This window comes from Gossypium hirsutum, chromosome D13 (genome assembly GCF_007990345.1).
Source record: "Gossypium hirsutum isolate 1008001.06 chromosome D13, Gossypium_hirsutum_v2.1, whole genome shotgun sequence".
Taxonomy (NCBI): domain Eukaryota; kingdom Viridiplantae; phylum Streptophyta; class Magnoliopsida; order Malvales; family Malvaceae; genus Gossypium; species Gossypium hirsutum.
The window spans coordinates 62217147-62237239 of record NC_053449.1 but is presented as its reverse complement, the minus strand read 5'-3'; the positions used below and the strand labels follow the sequence as shown (position 1 = coordinate 62237239).

The following is a 20093-nucleotide window of genomic DNA, read 5'->3' as shown; positions in this document are numbered from 1 at the left end:
AAGAAAAGTAAAGAAAAGAAAAGAAGAGGCCAAGGCGAAAACCAAAAGGGGCGCTTTGTGACCAAAAGTGGTTTTGAGTTGAAAACCCAAAAAGGGTGACTCAAATTTTGAGCAAAATGGGGCATGGACATCACCATTATCGAAGACTTCTAATGGGCATTGCCTCACTATTGAGATCATTAATTACTTCATCAAATGGATAAAGGCTACAGCATGCGTCAATGTCATCATATGCCAATATAGAAATCCAGAGACGATGGTATGGGAAAATGTATTGAACTGGAATGACAACATGATAGTTGAGGGCTGTAATCGGTTCAAAATCAGACATCACAGTTTGTCACTGTATTGTAAGACAATGAAGTTCAAAAAAAAAAAAAGATGAATAATGAAAATGGAAAATGAAAAGAGTAAAAATGGAGAGGCTAAGGGGAAAACCCGCAAAGGGCGCCTTAGGCCAAAGGGGATCTGAGCTGAAAACCCGAAAAGGGCGGCTCAAATACTGATCAAAATGGGGCATGAGGTGATATAAGCTGCTAAAGTTTTGTTCATATTGAGGCATGTGTTGATCTTGCCATGCCTGAATCAACAGGAAAGGATAGGCGACATCTTGGGGGCATCGACAGAGCATTGTAGATCTCCTAAACACATGTCCAACTCAAAAGGGTCTTCAGAAAGTTTGTATAGAGAAGTTCAAGCTGTGATATCTGGGGCACCCAATTCTCATGTTATTTGTTGTTCTTGGAATACTTTTTCTTTCTTTCCAAGATATACATTCCCAATTAATTCTTTTGTTGTCCTTCTTCACTATTTTCGATAATTTGTTCTTTCGAGCTATGCTCAGAACCAACTTTATTCTTATCCATTGTTATGACCTTTTTGCAAGCATTGGAATAATGATTAATGGACTAATAAAACTTTCACAAAGGAAGTTTTGCATATTACTCTGAAAAGTTTCTAAATAATACAGGAACCTGAAACAGGACTATTGTTTAGAACATGCCAAATTGGAAGGTTGGAAATTTGAGAAGGAAGAGTCTAAGTTTGGACTTTCTCTTTGGATTTTGTTGACAAATGCAGTGATTGAACAAAATGACAAGATGTCGTGTCAATGAAAAAGCTTAAATAAACAAGCAAGCAATGATTGTTAGGCAATAGGAAGAGGTTACCTCAGAGAAGAGAGCCTTCATTTGTGCATGAGTCTTTGAAACGACACCCTGGAAATGGTGTAAGGGGGACCAGAAAGATTAAGATCCTATATCCTTGAATTGTGATAAAAGAGGATTGAGGAAAAACCATATTTCTACCCTTGGATTGTAGAGGGAGAATGATCGTACAAATTTTGTGCCCTAGTGGATTAAACTTTAAGGTTTACCGTGAGGGCAATCGGATTAAGTGATTCTTTGGATATGCTAGCCGAGCAAGAAGGTGGTATAGCACGTCAGTAATAAAGCCTTAATATGCTTTTGTGTGATGATAACCTAAGCGTTAAGGAATCATTTTCATGACATTTTGCATGTCATTCATACACATCTAGTTAGGAGCATTTGATTCGTTCTGATCATGTCATCCTAATCTCTAAGCATAATTAGGTTCATAAAATAGAACATACAGGTCATGTTCCCTAGAGAACAAATCAGTGAACATCGAAAACAAGCCTTGCCTTCATTGGTTGCAGTGGAGCTGGTTAAAGAAGCAGATCTTGCCCTCCTGCATTAATAGCGAAGCAGATCGAGAATAAAACCTTGCCTCCATTGGTTGCAATGGAGCTGTTTAAAGATAGCAGATCCTGCATTCCTACATTAACAGCGAAGCAGATCGAAGACACAAACCTTGCCTCTCTCGGGTGTAGCAGAGCTGGTTGAAAACAGCAGATCTTGCCTTCCTGCATTAACAACGAAGCAGATCGAAGACACAAACCTTGCCTCTCTCGGTTGTGGTGGAGCTGGTTGAAGACAACAGATCTTGCCTTCCTGTATTGACAGCGAAGCAGGTCGAAGACACAAACCTTGCCTCTCTCGGTTGTAGTGGAGTTAGTTGAAGATAGTGGATCTTGCCTTCCTGTACTGACGGTGAAGCAGATCGAAGAAACCAGATCTCATCTCCCTAAGCAGTAGTGGAACAGATCGCATCAAGTCTTATCTCCCTAAGCAGCAGTGGAGCAGACGAAAGAATAAATCCTATCTCCCTGAAGTTACAGTGGAGCGGATTAAAAACCACAAATCTCATCGCCATAGAGTTGCAACAGAGTAGATTGAAGCCGTATCTCTCTGAACTGCAACGAAATGGATTGAAGCTGCAAGTCAGAACACTCTGAAGTGCAGTGGAGTGGATCGAAGCAACAAGACAAAGTGGACTGGAGTGAAGCTACTTGAAGAAAAGCGTCAAGAGGAGTCCAGACTCGGCGAGACCGGGCAAAATTGGGCTTTCTTAGTCTTTGCTCTGTTCTCGTTACACGACAACGAGCAAAGAGGGGCAGCTGTTACAGCCCATTTTGCCCGGGCTTAAGGCCCAACTACCCACCAAACAACCCATTAACCCAAACCCATTTCTACCAGCCCAAATAAACAAAAAATAGAGAAAGAAAGAAAACCTAATCGGTCCTGACTACTGCCGCCGTTCCTCTGACCACCGACGCACGGCCTCACCTGCTCCACCAACTCCTCTGACTCCCTGCAAGATGAAACCAAACACGCAAAGCAGAGACAAAAATAGATAAAGAACTCATGTAAAATGACTATAAAAAGCCAAGCAAAATCGGTTGTAAGGGGGGCTTTTAGTTTTCTTTTTTTCTCTTCCGATTCTTGTAACAAAGAACAGTTTAAGTAGATAGAAAATATAAAAACTAAATTTCAAGGTGACTTTCTTCTTGTTTTGTTTCGGATTCTTTTTATTTCTTTCATTTTTTTCAATCATATATATATATAATAGTTTATATTTACGAAAATAAAAAAAAAGTGAAATTTTTTACCTTTTCGAATTTTCCGGCCACTGCACGCGGTGGCCGGAGCACGGCGGCCGACGGCGATCCTCACGCCGGAATCTGGGCAATGCCCAGCGGAAGCTAGAGAGAAAACAAATTTTTTAACCCCTTTTTTTAAAAACAAAACTGCTGAAATGAAAAAAATAAAATTTTTGGGCTTTTATACTGTTAGCGAAACGACGTCGTTTCATCTGGATGCTTTAGCGCCAAAACGGCGCCGTTTAGCCCCATTACCCGCGCATTGACCCGACCCGCAACCCAGGGTCCGCGTGTTTTTGTGCGGGTGGGTTATTTGCGGTCCAGGTCCTTCCGCATTTTCAGTTTATTTCGATTTGGCCCTGTTGCTTATTTTTAACCTTTTTTGAGATTTACCCATAGAATTTTGCTTTGTTTTCGATCAGGTCCTTTCCCATCAGCGCATTGAAAGCGGACATGTGTCCGAATTTGTCCTTTTTTCCATTTGGTGCTCCTCTTTTATTTTACTTTCGATTTTGACCCCGAATCTTCGTCCTATTTTCAAATCAGTCCCCTTTTGTATATTGTTGCTATTAATTAATTTTAATAATAATATTATCAGTATTTTTACTACTATTATTATGTTTAATACTGTTATTTATGTATTTTTACTACTATTATTATTATTCTTATTTATCTATTTAATATTGTTGTTCATTTATTAATGCATGATTATTTATTGTATTTCTTATTTCTTATTATCACCATGTATTTATATATACTTTTGACCCCAAGCTTCACTATGTATACATGTACATACAAACATGTTTGTCTTTCTATGTTTTATATTTATATATATAGATATATATATATACATACGTGTAGTACCATCCATACATTTTTTTTGTATAATTTCGAAATACATATATACATACATTTTAATATACCTTCATGTGAATATTTTATATTTCATATGTTTTACCTACTTAGTAGCTTCAAAATACATTTATATACATACTCGTATATTTTCATACATATCTATATTTATTCACACATTTATTTTCATAAAAACGTATACCTATTCCTTATTTCTTAAAATCCTTTTTCTATGTTTTATAGTTCGTATATACGTATTTTTTATATTCTAATACATATGCATATATATATATATATCTATGTACGTTTTTGTAAATATATATACATACACATTCATACATATCTTTTAATCTATATATATACATGTATATATTTTTACATTTTTGATTTGTTATTCACATGCTCATTATTGTTTTAAAAGAATGTTTTCATTTTATTCATTCATTTATTTGATATTATGTACTTGATTTGTTTCTTATGTTTATTTATTTCATTTTTGGTGATGGCTTATACATACCTTATTGAATTCATTATTATTTTGTTATGTGCATTAACCTCGTGTTTCATTTTACCCGATATATCAAAATCCGTTTCAAATAAAACACATGTTTAGATTCAAGAAGGTCATACCCTAACGTATTGGGTTCCGATTTTCTTCGTTGAATTTAAATAATCGAGATTACTCTTTTAAAATTGATAAAAAGCTCGTTATCAAGAATTCAATATGTTGTATCCTAACGCATTGGATGTGACACGTTGTTTTCTCGAGACGAGGATTTTTCAAAATAAACGTAATATTTAATGTTTAATATTTTGAAAAATTGTGCCCTAACGTATTGGGTTGCGATTTTTTCGTTTGATTTAAACAATTGAATATTCTTTTAAGCTTTATTACACGATTTTTTCCTCAAACTCAAGTTTTAAACAATATCGGGAATTAAAAAAGGATCGTGTCCTAACTTACTGGTTGTGATCCCTTTCTAAATCCAAGATAATTAAATATCTTTTAAATAAGCATTTTTCATTCGCATATCGGGAATTTGAGATATTGTGTCCTAACTTACTGGATATGGTTCTCTTTCTCGAATAACGTGAAATACCCCTTTTTCTCGAAAATTTTTAACGTTTTAATACAAGGATCGTATTTTTAAAATTCTTCAAAGTTTTCAATCTTCGACATTAAGACATTAACTAATCAACTAGGTACCAATTTCTGGGCGTTACGAGGGTGCTAACCCTTCCTCGTACGTAACCGACTCCCGAACCCGTTTCCTAAATTTCGTAGACCAAAACCGTTGTTTTAATAAGATCAAATTATTTATTAAAAACAACCTCTTTCCAAGGTGACCCAATCACACCCCAAAAAGGATTGGTGGCGACTCCCGTTTCATTTTTCAAAACCCAAGCTGACCCCGTTTTCATCCAAAAAATGGTGTCAACAGTGCTGTTGAGAATGCAAGGAATTGGATTCTCAACCATGGTGGTCTCACCTTCATTCCTTCTTGGGGCAAGATGTGGCTTTCTGTAACTCTCTCTCTCTTTTTATATATATATATATTCGTTGCAAATTCAAGTTGGATTTGAAATTAATCTCTATTGATCGGGAGTGCTAGTGACATAATCTTCCTAACATGTGCATTTCTTAGGAATTTAAATTTATGCTCTTATCCATATGGGGGAGATGTTGCTACCACCTCAATCAACAATTTAAAGATGATGACATACTCACCAGTGGGTTGAAAAATGTATTTATTAAACATTCACATAATAATGAAATAAAACTTTGGTTGAAATGATAAAAGTTGAAGATTTAAAAATAATAATGTTAAGTTCACGTCCTACCATGTATGGATTTTATTAGTTTTTTATGGAAATTTATTTATTTTTAAATAAAAAACCCTAGTAATAATTTATTTTATAAATAGAATGGTTAATATAACTTTTAATCCCTAAATTTGACAATTAAGTTCACTTTGGTACCTAAATTTTTTGTCCACTTTGGTACTTGATCTTGACAACTAAGTTCATTTTGGTCACTGAACTTGGCAAATGTAAAACTTTGATGACATAACACTTTTATATTTTTCCATATTTTTCCATGCCATCACCTAAAATTTTAAATATATATATTTATTAAAATTTTCAGGTGATGATGTGATAAAATCTCAGAGTGCCACATAATCAAATCTTGATGAAATCCAAGTTCAAGGATAAAAAAGGACCTAGTTGTCAAGTTTAGATACCAAAGTGGACCAAATTGCCAAGTTTATGGACTAAAACTTATATTAACAGTAAATAGAATGACTTCTAATTATTTCCCAATTGAGTTAGTATTTGATTAACTTGAAAGATAAACTCAATCAAAAATATTATGCATATTGTTGAGGGGGATTGGTTCTCTTATTGGGAGAAGTACTATCGTCCTTTCAGTTGATCAGACCCTCAAAGAGTAGAGGTATTGTGCCCGAGGTGTCTATACTTGGTTTTAGCCTTAAGTTTTATCCTACCCATTAAGACACTTTAATGACATGGGTTCAAACTCTACCAATGCCAAATGCTAACCACTCTTTGGTGGATTAGTAGCTTCTGCATGCCAAACTCTATGAACTTGTTTGGGCTCTCCCCAGAGTAAGGAGACAAAACTCGAGACTAAAACTGAGTATAGACACTTTGAGTACAATACCTTCACTATTTGAGGGTCCAATCGGCTGCTTAAAGGATAACACTTCAAATATATATACACATATTTGTATATGTAATAAGGTAGCTAGCTGATGGTGATGATGTGAGTTGAATTTGACCGATTGAGGTGCTGGGAATATACGAGTGGAGTGGGAACAATCCATTTCTACCAGAACTATGGCTACTCCCCTATCGTTTGAACCCCATACACCCAGGGCGGATGTGGTGCCACAGTCGAATGGTGTATCTGCCGATGTCCTATTTATATGCCACCAAGTTCGTAGGCCCTATCACTTCCCTTATTTTGTCGCTCCGTCGTGAACTCTATCCTCTTCCTTATCATCTCGTTGATTGGGATTGTGCTCGTTATCTTTGTGCCAAGGTACCCTACTTTTTCATTTCCATTTCATTTCAATGCTATCATAAGGTCTTACCTCAATGATAAGGTTGAGACTTTGAGATCCCAAATCCGAGACTCATTATACAAGGGCGAAGGCAAATGGGGGCAGGCAATAGCCTTGCCCCTCAAATGGTAAATTTGTCATTTAAGCCCTTAAAATTTTATGAGATTACATATTAGTATGATAATAAAATTGCACTTTTTGATCTCCAAAAATTATGATTCATCTCTGACTTTCCTAAAACAAATTTTTGACTTCACCGTGTCACCATATGTTCTATTTTTGTTTCTATTATTAACATTAATTATATGATAAACAATGTTTTGGCAGGAAGACCTATATTATCCACATCCCATTATACAAGATGTATTATGGGAATGCCTTGAAAAAGTAGTAGAGCCTGCTTTAAAGAAATGGCCATTGTCTAAGCTAAGGAAAAAGGCTCTTCACACTGTGATGCAACACATCCACTATGAGGATGAAAGTACTAATTACATTTGTATTGGCCCTGTCAGCAAGGTTAGCAGCTACTTGCTCCAATTTAATTTAATTACTTGTACATTAGGCATATATATAAAAATATATATATGAATGTCTCTGTGTGTGTGTGTGTTGTGCATTGCAGATGCTGAACATGGTATGTTGCTGGGTAGAGGACCCAAAGTCAGAGGCATTCAAGTGTCACCTTTCAAGAATTAAAGATTACCTTTGGGTTGCTGAAGATGGCATGAAAATGCAGGTTTATACATATACTCAATTACATTACCCTATGCTTTTTCCGACTATTTTTTTCCAAAAAATTATATTCAATGTAATAAATATATTTATAAAGAAATTAATATAATTTATTAATAAAGTTTTAATTGAATGGTAAAATAAAAATGTTGAAAACTATAAAAGCTTAGATTCAAATACTATTACGTGCATTTATATTTCTATTTTCTATTACATGACACAAAATTTAATAGAGTTTGATATTAATAGTGATAATTTGCTTCATAAGGTAAAGTATATTTGTCATTACTCAACTGAGTTAGTACCCAGTTGACTCGTAACACTAGACTTTTAAAATATCCATGTATGTATGTATAGATGAAGAAATTTATGTACGATGCAGGGATACAATGGATCTCAATTATGGGACGTTGCTTTTTCAGTACAAGCAATCATGGCAACTAACCTAGTGGATGAATATGGTTCAATGCTTAAGAAAGCTCACAGCTTCATCAAAAACACACAAGTATATATATATACACCATGATTAACATCTAAAATCTTTTTTTTTTTGGCTATAACATTGTTCTAAATTGGAGAATTATAATTATAGTAATTGTGTTAGTGTTGGATTAATAAAAAGGTAAAAGAAAACAGTGGAAATGGCCTTAATCTATGGTATCGTCACATTTCTAAAGGAGGATGGCCTTTTTCGACCCCGGATAATGGTTGGATCGTCTCCGATTGCACTGCGGAAGGGTTGAAGGTAAATATTTTATCGGTGAGAAAGATATTACATGCTTAAGCGTATTTAAATTTATGTTTTTTAAATTGCTGCAACAATCAATAATATTTGAATCAGATCGGATTGACCGATCAGACCGGTTGGATCGAGAATTGGTCGGAGTATCGATCTAGAGAATAGTTTTGAACCGATTAGATCGGAAACTGGTATGGACCAGTTGAACCAACTAAAAACCTGATTGAACCGATGATTGAACCAGTTGAATCGAGGTTTTTTTAAACATTTTATTTAAATTTTTAATAATTCAACCACCATCTGATTCTAAAAACATTGGCAACTACAATCAAGCTAAAACCCAAATCAACCTAATTGATATATAGAGGCAAAACGGAAGAGGGGCCAGAAGGCGCTTTAGCCGCTTCAAAAGGTTTAAATCTAATTTTTTTTAAAATTTTAATTTCACCTCAAAATTTTTTGAAAATTTTAATCAGATGGAAGACTTAATTTCAAATTCCGCCATTGTTGATAGCATTAAGTAGAAAATACTTATATGATATTGGGTGATTTATTTGGTGCAGGCAGCACTTTTATTATCAACAATGCCATCCTACATAGTAGGTGAAGAGGTTATAACACCAGATCGATTATATGAGGCTGTTAATGTCATTTTATCTTTACAGGTAACATATATAACATCTACTTTTCTTATTTTTGTTGGTTGAATTTATGGATTGGATTAGGGTGTAATCGAGAAAAGTCTAAATACTGGAAAGCTTGAGTTCAATTGACCATCTATTTTTAAATTCAAGCTCGACTTAAAATAAAATTGAGTTATTCAAGTTCAAACTTGATTAAACTTCTTTATCAATTTTGATACTCAACTCAAATTTGAGCCGTTCGATATATATAAAAATTTTTTATATTAAAAATGAAAAGCTTGATAAGACTCGTGAGCCGTTCGAGCTGAGTATAACTAAGCTTGAATTCGACTTGGCTCGATAATTATCGAATCAAGTTCAAAATTTTTTAGTCAAACTCGATTAGCTTATAAGCACTAATATCTCATTTACACCCAAATTTAAATTACACTTGTCAAATAGGAGAGTCTTGTTGGTTTTAGTTTGGATCAATATGCAATCAAATTTAAATTTGTTGGATCATTTTCAGTCCACTGTTTCAAATTTAGATCATTTCAGGCTCAAGTCATTCTGGGTTTAGTTTTTTTAGTCAAGTTTTTGGGTCATCCTAGGTTCAGGCCATTTTGGGTTTAGATTACTTCAAGTTTAAATCATTATGGATTTAGATCATTTTTAGATTTAGGTTGTTGACTTTTTTATGATCAATCGAGTTGCATTGGGTTTTGACTCAAGTTTTCCTATTCCTGCTACTACCTATACTCGTAAACCTTTAGATCAAAGGATAATATGCATTTAAACAATCTCGTACCACATCCTCATGTTACAACAACAACAATACCAATTAAATTAAAACTCAATCGAAAACTCAACCATATAAACATATTTATTTAGCATTTTTGCTTGTTCTTAATTCACAGAACAACAGTGGTGGTTTTGCATCCTATGAGCTCACCAGATCTTATGCATGGTTGGAAGTAAGCCTTAATTCATACTTTTTCATACATTTATATGTGTGTATATATATGTGTAAATTATGAAGGATGGTTTATTTTATTTGAGATTTCTTAACTTTTTTTCTCCTATATTTATATTGCAGATGTTAAATCCAGCTGAATTGTTTGGAGATATAATCATTGATTATCAGTATGATCCAAAAATATGTCTCCTTTTTCCAAGTTTCCATTTAGCATATAACATTTACCGCTGTGGCTCAAAATATTCAAAATTTAGTTAATTTACTTTTCTTTGGATGGAAAAATTTTCTAAACTGTTAAAATTTTAACGGTAATGGCACAGTAGCATGCGTGACAGTTTACATGTAATTCATAAAAGATTTTATTAGTTCAATTAATTTTTTGTCCAACAAAATATAATTTAACTGAATTTTGAAGGTCGAAGGCCGAAAAAAACTAAACGTGAGAGGCTAAATTTATGATTCTGATTGCCATTGTGGTTTAACTCTAAAATCAATGAAATTTGATGATTTTAGGTATGTGGAATGCACTTCAGCAGCAATTCAAGGCCTCAAATTATTTCAAAAGCTGCACCTAAATTACAAAAACAAAGAAATACAAGCTTGTATTGGCAAAGCAATCAATTTCATTGAGAGCATACAATTACCTGATGGGTCATGGTATCTTTTCTTCACACATTACTTATTTCATTGTCATATACAGAGATTTGTTCTATAAAATTAATCATAGAACAAACAAGATATTCATATTTCACTCAATGAATATATATAGGTAAAAGTACTATAAAAGTTATTGTACTAGGAGTCAGATTACATTTTACTTCCCGTATTAAAAAAATAAATACACTATGCTAGATCAAAAAGTAAATTGGTCCCTCTATTAAAAATTACATCCATTTCTACTATTAAAAACCAATCTCCATATGTCAGCATGAAGTACACGTGGCACATCACGCATAACTGTCTGATTATTCAGTTAGCTACACCAATTTTTAATAATAAAAATGAATGAATTTTTAATAGAAATGACCGTATTACCCTTTAATCTAATGTATAGAAACTAATTTGCTTATTTTTTTGAGTAAAAGGGAGTAAAATGCTATATGACTCTTAGTACGAGACCTTCATGATACTTTTGCTAATATATATGTTTTTTTTAATTCCTTGCACCTGAAGCGATATAAGGGCTTTACTACTTAAGATGCCCGAAATTGACACTTGTGATGTTAAGGTATGGATCATGGGGAGTGTGCTTTGTGTATGGAACATGGTTTGGGATAAAGGGATTGGTGGCTGGTGGAAGGAACTATCACAATTGTGATGGTATAAGAAGAGCATGCGATTTCTTGTTGTCCAAGCAACTACCTTCTGGGGGTTGGGGAGAAAGCTACCTTTCTAGTCAAAATAAGGTGAGACACATCACATCATATTTTTTAAATATTTTTCATATCATATGAGTTTAATCGGTGAAGGCATCATGGAGGTCTTTGTATTAGGAATTGAATTGTATTTTGCTTCATCTACTAAAAAAAGGGCAAATTAGTCCCTATATATTAGATCAAAGAAAAAAATGGTTCTTATGCTAAAATTTTCATCCATTTTTACTATTAAAAATAATTTTTTGTATGTCAGCATGAGGTACACGTGTCATGCCAGGTGTAATTGTCTAGTTATTATGTTAACCACACTAGTTTTTAGCAATAAAAATAGATGAAATTTTTAACAGAAAGGACCAATTTACTCTTTGATTTAACATTAAGGGACTATTTTGCTCATTTTTTGAGTAAAGGAGGTAAAATGTAATCTGACTCCTAGTACTTGGGCCTTCACAATACTTTTACAGAGTTTAATCACCATTCATAAATAATTTTGCTTAAGGGTCTTCATCATCTCAAGTCTAAAGGTTTAGCTGATATTTGGAAGGGTTTGAGCAAAAATGTTATATTTAAAAAATAAATTTTGATTTTGATTATCCATTTATAAATAAGGATAGTTTTAAGAAAAATTTGAATCTCATGTTTCGGATCGGGCTGAGCTGATGAACAGGTGTACACAAATTTAGAAGGAAACAAGTGGCATCTAGTGACAACTGCATGGGCAATGTTAGCTTTGATTGAAAGTGGACAAGCTGAAAGAGATCCCACGCCATTGCACCGTGCTGCCAAGGTTTTGCTCAATTCTCAGTTGGAGAATGGAGATTTCCCACAACAGGTAAAAGGTTATGATATTAAGTAACATGTTTATATTTATATATGCATTAAAATTTATGAAATTAAGCTATTGTGGAGGTTCTTGTATTAAGAGTCAAATTGCATTTTTTTCCCTACTGAAAAATTGAGAAATTAGCCCATATACATTAAATCAAAGAGCAAATTAATTTTTCTGTTAAAAATTTCATCCATTTTTACTGTTTAAAATTGGTTCATGTATGTCAATATGAGGTACATATAGCACGCCATGTGTCACTATCTAGTTATTCTGTCAGCCACGCTAGTTTTTAATAGTATAGATTGATGAAATTTTTAGCCGAAAGGACCAATTTGTTTTTTTATCGTAATATAGAGGGATTAATTTAATTATTTGTTTGTTTGTTTATAATTTTACAGGAGATAATTGGAGTGTTCAATAAGAATTGCATGATAAGTTATTCATCCTACAGAAATATATTTCCCATATGGGCAATGGGAGAGTACCTCAACTGTGTATTACTTGCCAAATCCAAGTAACTGAAGAAATCTTGTACTTGACTTTTCAAAGAATGTAAAGAAATAAAAAGATGGTATTATGTGATGAAATTAACACCTTTTATGAATTCATATGGTAGATTTCATAAATTTTAAAAAAAAAGAATTGGTTAAATTCCAAACCCAAAAATTAAAATTAATATAAAAAATCGAGAACCAAGTACTGTGTAGAGGTGCTCATGGGCCGGGTGGCCTGGCCCGGCCCGACGGTCCGCCCGAAATATGGGAGGGTTTGGGTAAAAATATTGGCCTGAAATATGGGCTTGGGAAAAAAACGAGGCCCGTTTAGAAAACGGGCTGGGCCTCGAGCATCACTTTTTTAGCCCAGGCCCGGCCCGATATAATAAATATATTTATTTTTAAATTTTTTTTTAATTTTAAAATATTTTTAAAATACCTTTTTCATTATTTTTTAATTTTAAAATATTTTTAAAATACTTTTTAAATTTTTTTAATTTTAAAATATTTTTAAAATAATTTTTTGATATTTATTAAAAAAATAGGCCGGGCCGAGCCCGGGCTTATTATTTTTTTCCCGGACTGGGTCTGGGCAAAATTTCAGGCCCATATTTCATGCCGAGCCTAGGACCCGGGCCAAAATTTTTTATGGGCCCGGCCCGGCCCAGCCCATGAGCACCTCTAGTACTGTGTTATTGGAGGATTTAGTCCTTCTACCGTTTCTAGTCCCATTACTTTCAAAAATGTGTATTATTAATTTTGAGACCGACTTTTTTCCATTAATTTCATCAAATCATTTGACGTGATTTATGTTTTAAAATGTATGATGATGTGGTATAATAGGCTTTGACATTTTTTGTTTTTTTTTTTTAAATAAAGTAATTTAATCATTGTCAATTCTGAAGTGAGTAATTAACGACAAGTAATCATGATATTAGTGTTTTATGTCAATTGTACATACTTTTGATTGGTATGATAACAAATTTAGCTTGCAACATTTATGTAAATGTTAAGGCTGATTTTTTTTTTTTTAGAATCTAAACCAAATTGACACAACATATGAATATTGAAAGCTAAATTTATTGTTATACCGATCAAATTTGTGTAAAATTGACTGAAAATATTAATGTTGTGATTAATTATCCTTAATTGATAGGGATTAAATCACTTCAATTTTTTTAAAAGTGATCAATTTGCTCAATTTCAAGATTTTTTTCCAATTATAATAAAGGGATTAAATCCTACCAAAACACATAATACATGGAATTTGACCGATAATAATAAATATTATGGTAAAATTACTGTGGAGGCCATTGTATTAGGAGTCAGATGCATTTTGTCCCATTTACTCAAAAAATGGACAAATTAGTCCCTACATTTAATAGTTAGATTAAAGAGCCAATTGGTCACTCTGTTAAAAATTTCATCCATTTCTACTATTAAAAACTAGTCGATATACATCAAAAGGTACATCTAGCACACCACATGTACTATTTGGTTATTCTGTTGCTAGTTTTTAACAATAGAAATGGATGAAATTTTTAATAAAAATGACTAGTGTGCTCTTTAATATAATGTACAGAGACTAATTTACCCATTTTTTGAGTAAGGGAACAAAACGCAATCTAACTCCTAAAACAGGGGCCTCTATGACACTTTTACCTAAATATTTCCTTTATAGAATAATGATTGGGTTTTGTCGAGACCCTAAGTCCTTTGAGTACTAAGGCTCAAGTTTTACCATGCATAATTACATATACCGATGCTATTAACGCGTTTTATCCGGTTATTTTCAATTCTTCATCGCATTTATTTTACATTGGTTTGATTTTACTCTATAAATTGAGTCCGAGTATAGAACTATAGTTGATATGTTCTAATTTGATTCATAAAAATGTACGAAAACAAAGGAGGGTATATCCAACAAAAGATAATTTGATGCTATTTTAAAGGGGGCTTAAATTAGTTGCCTCCGTTTATGCAAGAGGGAGAAAAAACCAAAATATGCGTGCGCGGAATGGGTTTTTGCAATTCCAATTTCATCTTCTTCATCATTAGCCATGGTTTGATTCATTTGGGAGGGTTTAATGACAACCCCAGTTTTCTTTCTTTTGTTTCTTCCATCCCTTTTACGACCTCATCGTCTCCTCGCCGATGAGAGGAACGTAGAAACCAAATCGGATCGAAATTAAATGAAGAAATGTCTCAATATGTGCGAGGGGAGAATCCGGAAAGAAAGGATAGATTAGTAGCTGTTGGTGTCGATAAGGATAAATATAGTCTTCAAGCTCTTCATTGGGCTGTTGATAATTTCCTCACCAGAGGTCAAACTTTGAGGCTTGTTCATGTCCTTCAAAAACCAATCAACCCCCTTCAAGGTAATCAATGCTCAAGCTACAAATTTTATGTTTTTTAAAGGGAGTTGAAATTGAAGTATAATTTATAATTGTATTAATTTATCATTTTGGAATTTTGAAGGGATTAAATTGAAATTTTATCATCTTAAGAGGGGTTGGAGTGCGATTTTATTACTATATTTGTAATTTCAGAGCTTTAGAGTGATTAAAATGAACCTTTATCATTTTTGGCGGGACAAGATCCTAACTCCCAACTGTTCCCTTGTCGTTGTTCTTAGCTCGGGGGTTATATATGCAGCCCCGCAAAGCCGTAAAACATTTTTTAGGGGAGTTAGAATTAAAATACAAATTTTGGAGAGTTAAAACTGAAAATTTACCATTTTGATAAAACGACCATGCTTGCCCCTAATATTTAAATCTATGGGATAGCCAGCCATAATATTGGTTAAGGGGTCAAAGATGGATAAGAATCTTTTTAGAGGTTAAATTATAATTTTATCATTATATTAATTTATAATTATATCAGTTTTAAAGGAATTAAAAGGATAATTTTACGACGTTGGGGCCAAGGTAGCTACTTGCGCCCTTTGTCTTCGCCTTTGGGCATGGTTAGGACTTGAATAGTATAATTTCACTCATTCAAATATCTTTATATTAATTTATAATAGCATAAATTTTAAAAGGATTATTTTACCAAATTGGAGGACCAAAGCTACTGCTTGCCTCCTTGTCTGTCTCCCCCTCCGCCTTTGGGGTAGCTAGGGACAAGTGGGGTCTTGGTCCCTTGATTCAATGGTATAATTTCACTCATTCAAATATCATTATATTAATATGTAATTGCATAAATTTTAAGAAGCTAAAAAGAAAATTTTACCACGCTGGGAGGTCAAAGTCACTGCCTACCCTTTTTGTGGGATCTTGGCCCTTTGGTTGAATATTATAATCTCACTCACTCAAATATAAATAGTTTAATTGCCAATGAGACCTTAGTTTAGTTGGCAAAGATAGAGGCCTTGGGTCCTGAGTACTCAGGTTTTAGACCTATCATGTGCAATGACACTAGTATGAATTCGGGTCTCTCCAATTCAACTAGGACCCCAATTCTTGACCCAACTTTCTATCAAAATCAAGATTGAAAAAAGAAAGTTTTTTAATCATTGACCCAAACCTATTGGCGAAGTCCACTCGACAGAATAAGGGGATATTTATGGCAAAACAAGCCAATCTGGTATTTCGCAATAATGTGCAAGTTTTCAAATCCCATCATGTACAGTTGTCATGGGTGAGTTTTAGTCAAGTTAGTCCAGTTGGTAGTTCGGATTGTATCAATTTTTATTCTCATTGTGATGTAATAGTTTAATATTTATAGTTACTCGACCCTATATTTGTAATAATTTAATATTAGGTGATTGTGTTGACAACATGTTTGGTTGTTTTGTATGGATTGAAATCAGATGAAAGTAATGTCGGAGGAGAACGACAAGTCGATAATCAGAACTTGGACCTTTTCCTTCCTCTTCGAAGCTTATGTGCTCGTAAACAGGTTAGTTAATTAATACTCAGAAAATATTAAGGTCAAATTATAATTTTGGTCCTTCAATTATGTTAGAAATTGAGATTTAATCTTTATATTTAACTTGGTATGATTTGATGCCATTTTGTATTGGAATGGTGTCTATTGAAATAGTCAAGGGACTTATTAATTATTGGTATAATGTTAAATTTAGCCCTCAACATTTATATTTTTTCAATTTTGTTTTTTTAGCTAAATTTGGTGTTCTGGCTTTTAGAAAAAAGGTTAAATTTAACCATCAATCTTTAGAAAAGAGTCGAATTTTTTTTAGTGAAAATATTAAAAAACATTGAACTTTTTAAACATATCTCCCATAGTAATCCACAAGTATGTCATGCTTCCTTTTATGAACTTTTTATATATTTCTTTAATTTTGATTTTATTTTTATTTATTTAATTTTTTATAATTTTTAAATTATTTGTCGATGTGTCATATAAGACAAACAGGATCATGTCAACATAAAGTCACATGGATTGCGATGTGGGTTGTTAGAACGACATTAAAAATTTTAATATTTTAGTCAGCATTTTTATTTTTATTTTTTAAACAATTTAGCTCTTTTTGAAATGATCAAATTTAACTCAAAAAAAGAATAAGGGTCACATTGATAAAAAGATGTAAATATGGGACTAAATTTGACATGATGCCTTAATTGTTTGAATTAATTAATGAGATTATAGAAATAGAGATCACAATATGCCAACAACTCAAAGATGCAAGTAGTTATGAGCTTTAGGGTTGAAATCCTACCAATAACATCCCCTTCCCCCCAGTATGTAATGTACCAAGAAAAACAGATGCACCAAATTAAAATACAGTACTTAATCTAAATTATGAACATAGTAGAGGGACCAAAACAAAATTTGATCAATTCTAGTGTGTTTTTTTTATGTGTGTGTCAGATACAATGTGAAACAGTGGTGCTAGAGGAAACAGATGTTGCAAAAGCACTTGTTGGATACGTTAACCAATATGGAATTGAGACTCTGTTTGTTGGTGCTGTCTCAAAGACTGGAATTTCCAGGTAATGCCTGCATCTTTACTTCTACCTTTCAACTGCTAAATGCATGCATGCATGGATGTATGTATGTTTATGGTCTGAGTTCAGTGTTATGTACGTACAGATTATTCAAGGGTACAGATACCCCATCTAGCATACTAAAACTGGCACCAGATTTTTGCAATGTTTATGTTATTGCGAAACGAAAGGTTGCTGCAGCACGACTTGCTAGTCGACCGGTCCCCGGTAGAGCTCAAAGCTTGAACAGTGAGGATGACTCAATCATGTAAGCTTTTACCATCCACTGCTTAGTAACCCCATCGATTGAACAATTTTTACATGTTACGTGAATTCATCAGGTGTTATTTATTTATTATTTTGAATATTGGGATGTGAATGTAATTAAAAAAAGATGAAATGTCCAGAGAAGACGATGGGTTATTCTATGATGATGAAGTTTCAGCACTTGACATGAACTCATCCTCAGGGGCAGGCAGTGATGGCTTGAATTCGTCTTTATATCAAAACCTTGGTACTTCCTTGAGATCACCCCCTATTATGGACCCCTTCCGACGGTCTTTTGCGGTGCCGGTGACCTCGTCACCCGCCCTGGACCTGCCTGCTTTTCGGACTGGCCAGAAGCATCATTCCATTCCCACCACTCTCTCTGAGTATTCGTCTTTGTTGGAGTATGAATCACCATCTTCTCCGGAATCTGCAGTAAGTCCTACTCTAATTTCAATGCCTTCAACACTTTATCAACTTTTACAATGGGTCATATATATCTTCGAAGTGTCGTCCCCTAGGTAACCGATCAAATCCCCATCAATCAAAGGTATTGTTTCTATGTCGAGATTGTCTCTCGTACTTAATCAAAAATTAGTGTACCATGAGTGCCCCGATTAGTATAAGAGTTAAGAGAGAAGTGTCAATATAGGGCATGTAATATTATAGAGCTCACTTATGTGTTGTGGGGAGGAGAGGAGGGGGAGGTTGAACCACGGACTTGAAGCTTAAGGCCCTTACTTGCAACCATGGTGCCACTAGGACTATATACCAATAGTACCACATTTTCCAACAAGTGACTTATATACTATAGGTTAGAGGTTTGAATCCCACCAAGAGGGAGATGCTCATGTCTCCTAGATGAATGGCCATACGCCTTCATACAATTGAGGTGCTCCTGGCTCTATGGACTAATCCCTTAGAGTAACTATTCACAACACATTAACTCTCAACAAAGTACACGAAACGAATTCTCTAGAGGACAATACATTCGATTATTAGAGGACTGGTCGATTACGTGACGAATGATACTTCAAAAATCTTTTTCAAAAGGAGTCAACCCCTCAACATGTATATATGCTCGTATAGACGTACATTTATATATGTTCTTTGAAGAGAATTTTGATAACTAAGTTCAATTCTAGCTTTACATTGTTTGTTTTTCTTCTTTTTATAAATAGCCGGAAGACAATGATGAAACAAGAAGGTTAAGGATAGAGCTGAAACAAACAATGGATATGTACCATGCAGCTTGCAAAGAAGCATTGGCAGCCAAACAGCAGGTAATATATTATATTAATGGTTAAGGGTTTAGGGAATCCATTTATGTATAATAAATAATAGGGATAAAGTAATATTTAATTTTTTTTAATGTGGCAACTTTTTACAATTTAATTACTTTTTTTGTCCACGTTAATTTTGGAACTTGACAATATTTTCCGGTTTTGATCTGATATGACACATTAATATTGTGTCATGTTGTTTAGGTGATGATGTGTCCCTATTTCAAATTCCCACATCATCATAAGGACCAAAATTGAGAAAACTTATCAAGTTCAAAGATTAATATGGACAAAAAAAAGTTCAAAATCAAGTTAAGAAAACTTGTCAAGTTCAAAACTAAATGAAACTTCATCTCTAAATAATATTAATAGTTTAGGGTATATATACATACATAAATGTATAACATAAAAGTACATTACATGTATAAATATAGGTGATGCAACTCAAAGAATGGAAGAGAAGAGTAGAGGAGAAAAGAAAAAAAGGAGGAACATTATCATCAACAAGAAAAACAAGAATAACAAGAACAAGAGTTGATGTTGATGATGAGTCAACTCAGGAACTGGTGGAGCTAGAGGTGCAAAAGAGAGTGGAAGAAGAACTTCAGAAAGCACTTTGTGAAGCAGAGGAAAGAAGAAAGCTGATGGTTGTAGATGATCTAGGCCATTCCCATTTAGTTGTCAAGTACCAAAGCTTATTTCATATTTTAGTTGTCACTTTTGTATTCTATGTCTATTTTACTCTATATGTCTATTTTACTATATAGTTTAGTACCAAAAAATATATAATCTGTAAAAGGGACTAAGTCCCGAAATTACACATAAATTTTGATACAATGTGTAATGTGATACAAACACTTTGATTTCATTCAATTGTTTACATGTAACTTCGACTTTGATCAAATTTTACATGCCATTAACAGTT

The 20093-nt window shown here is 33.6% G+C and overlaps 3 protein-coding genes across 3 annotated transcripts; all 3 read left to right on the top strand.

Moving 5' to 3' along the window:
- The first annotated feature begins 7530 nt into the window (after positions 1-7530).
- Positions 7531-10743, top strand: LOC121225012 (cycloartenol synthase-like). Its single transcript, XM_041108671.1, has 8 exons — positions 7531-7636; positions 8015-8137; positions 8255-8377; positions 8935-9036; positions 9912-9968; positions 10091-10137; positions 10484-10627; positions 10740-10743. The coding sequence occupies exons 1-8, from the start codon at positions 7532-7534 to the stop codon at positions 10741-10743; spliced, it is 705 nt and encodes a 234-aa protein (XP_040964605.1). The 5' UTR covers position 7531.
- A 406-nt stretch (positions 10744-11149) lies between these two features.
- On the top strand, positions 11150-12693 carry LOC121225011 (cycloartenol synthase 2-like). The gene is made up of 3 exons (XM_041108670.1): positions 11150-11376; positions 12014-12178; positions 12574-12693. The coding sequence occupies exons 1-3, from the start codon at positions 11191-11193 to the stop codon at positions 12691-12693; spliced, it is 471 nt and encodes a 156-aa protein (XP_040964604.1). The 5' UTR covers positions 11150-11190.
- A 1844-nt stretch (positions 12694-14537) lies between these two features.
- Positions 14538-20072, top strand: LOC107937192 (U-box domain-containing protein 51). Its single transcript, XM_016870047.2, has 7 exons — positions 14538-15047; positions 16481-16569; positions 17503-17624; positions 17725-17886; positions 18026-18320; positions 19067-19168; positions 19603-20072. Exons 1-7 carry the CDS (start codon positions 14870-14872, stop codon positions 19933-19935), a joined length of 1281 nt encoding a protein of 426 aa, XP_016725536.2. The 5' UTR covers positions 14538-14869; the 3' UTR covers positions 19936-20072.
- Positions 20073-20093: the final 21 nt, after the last annotated feature.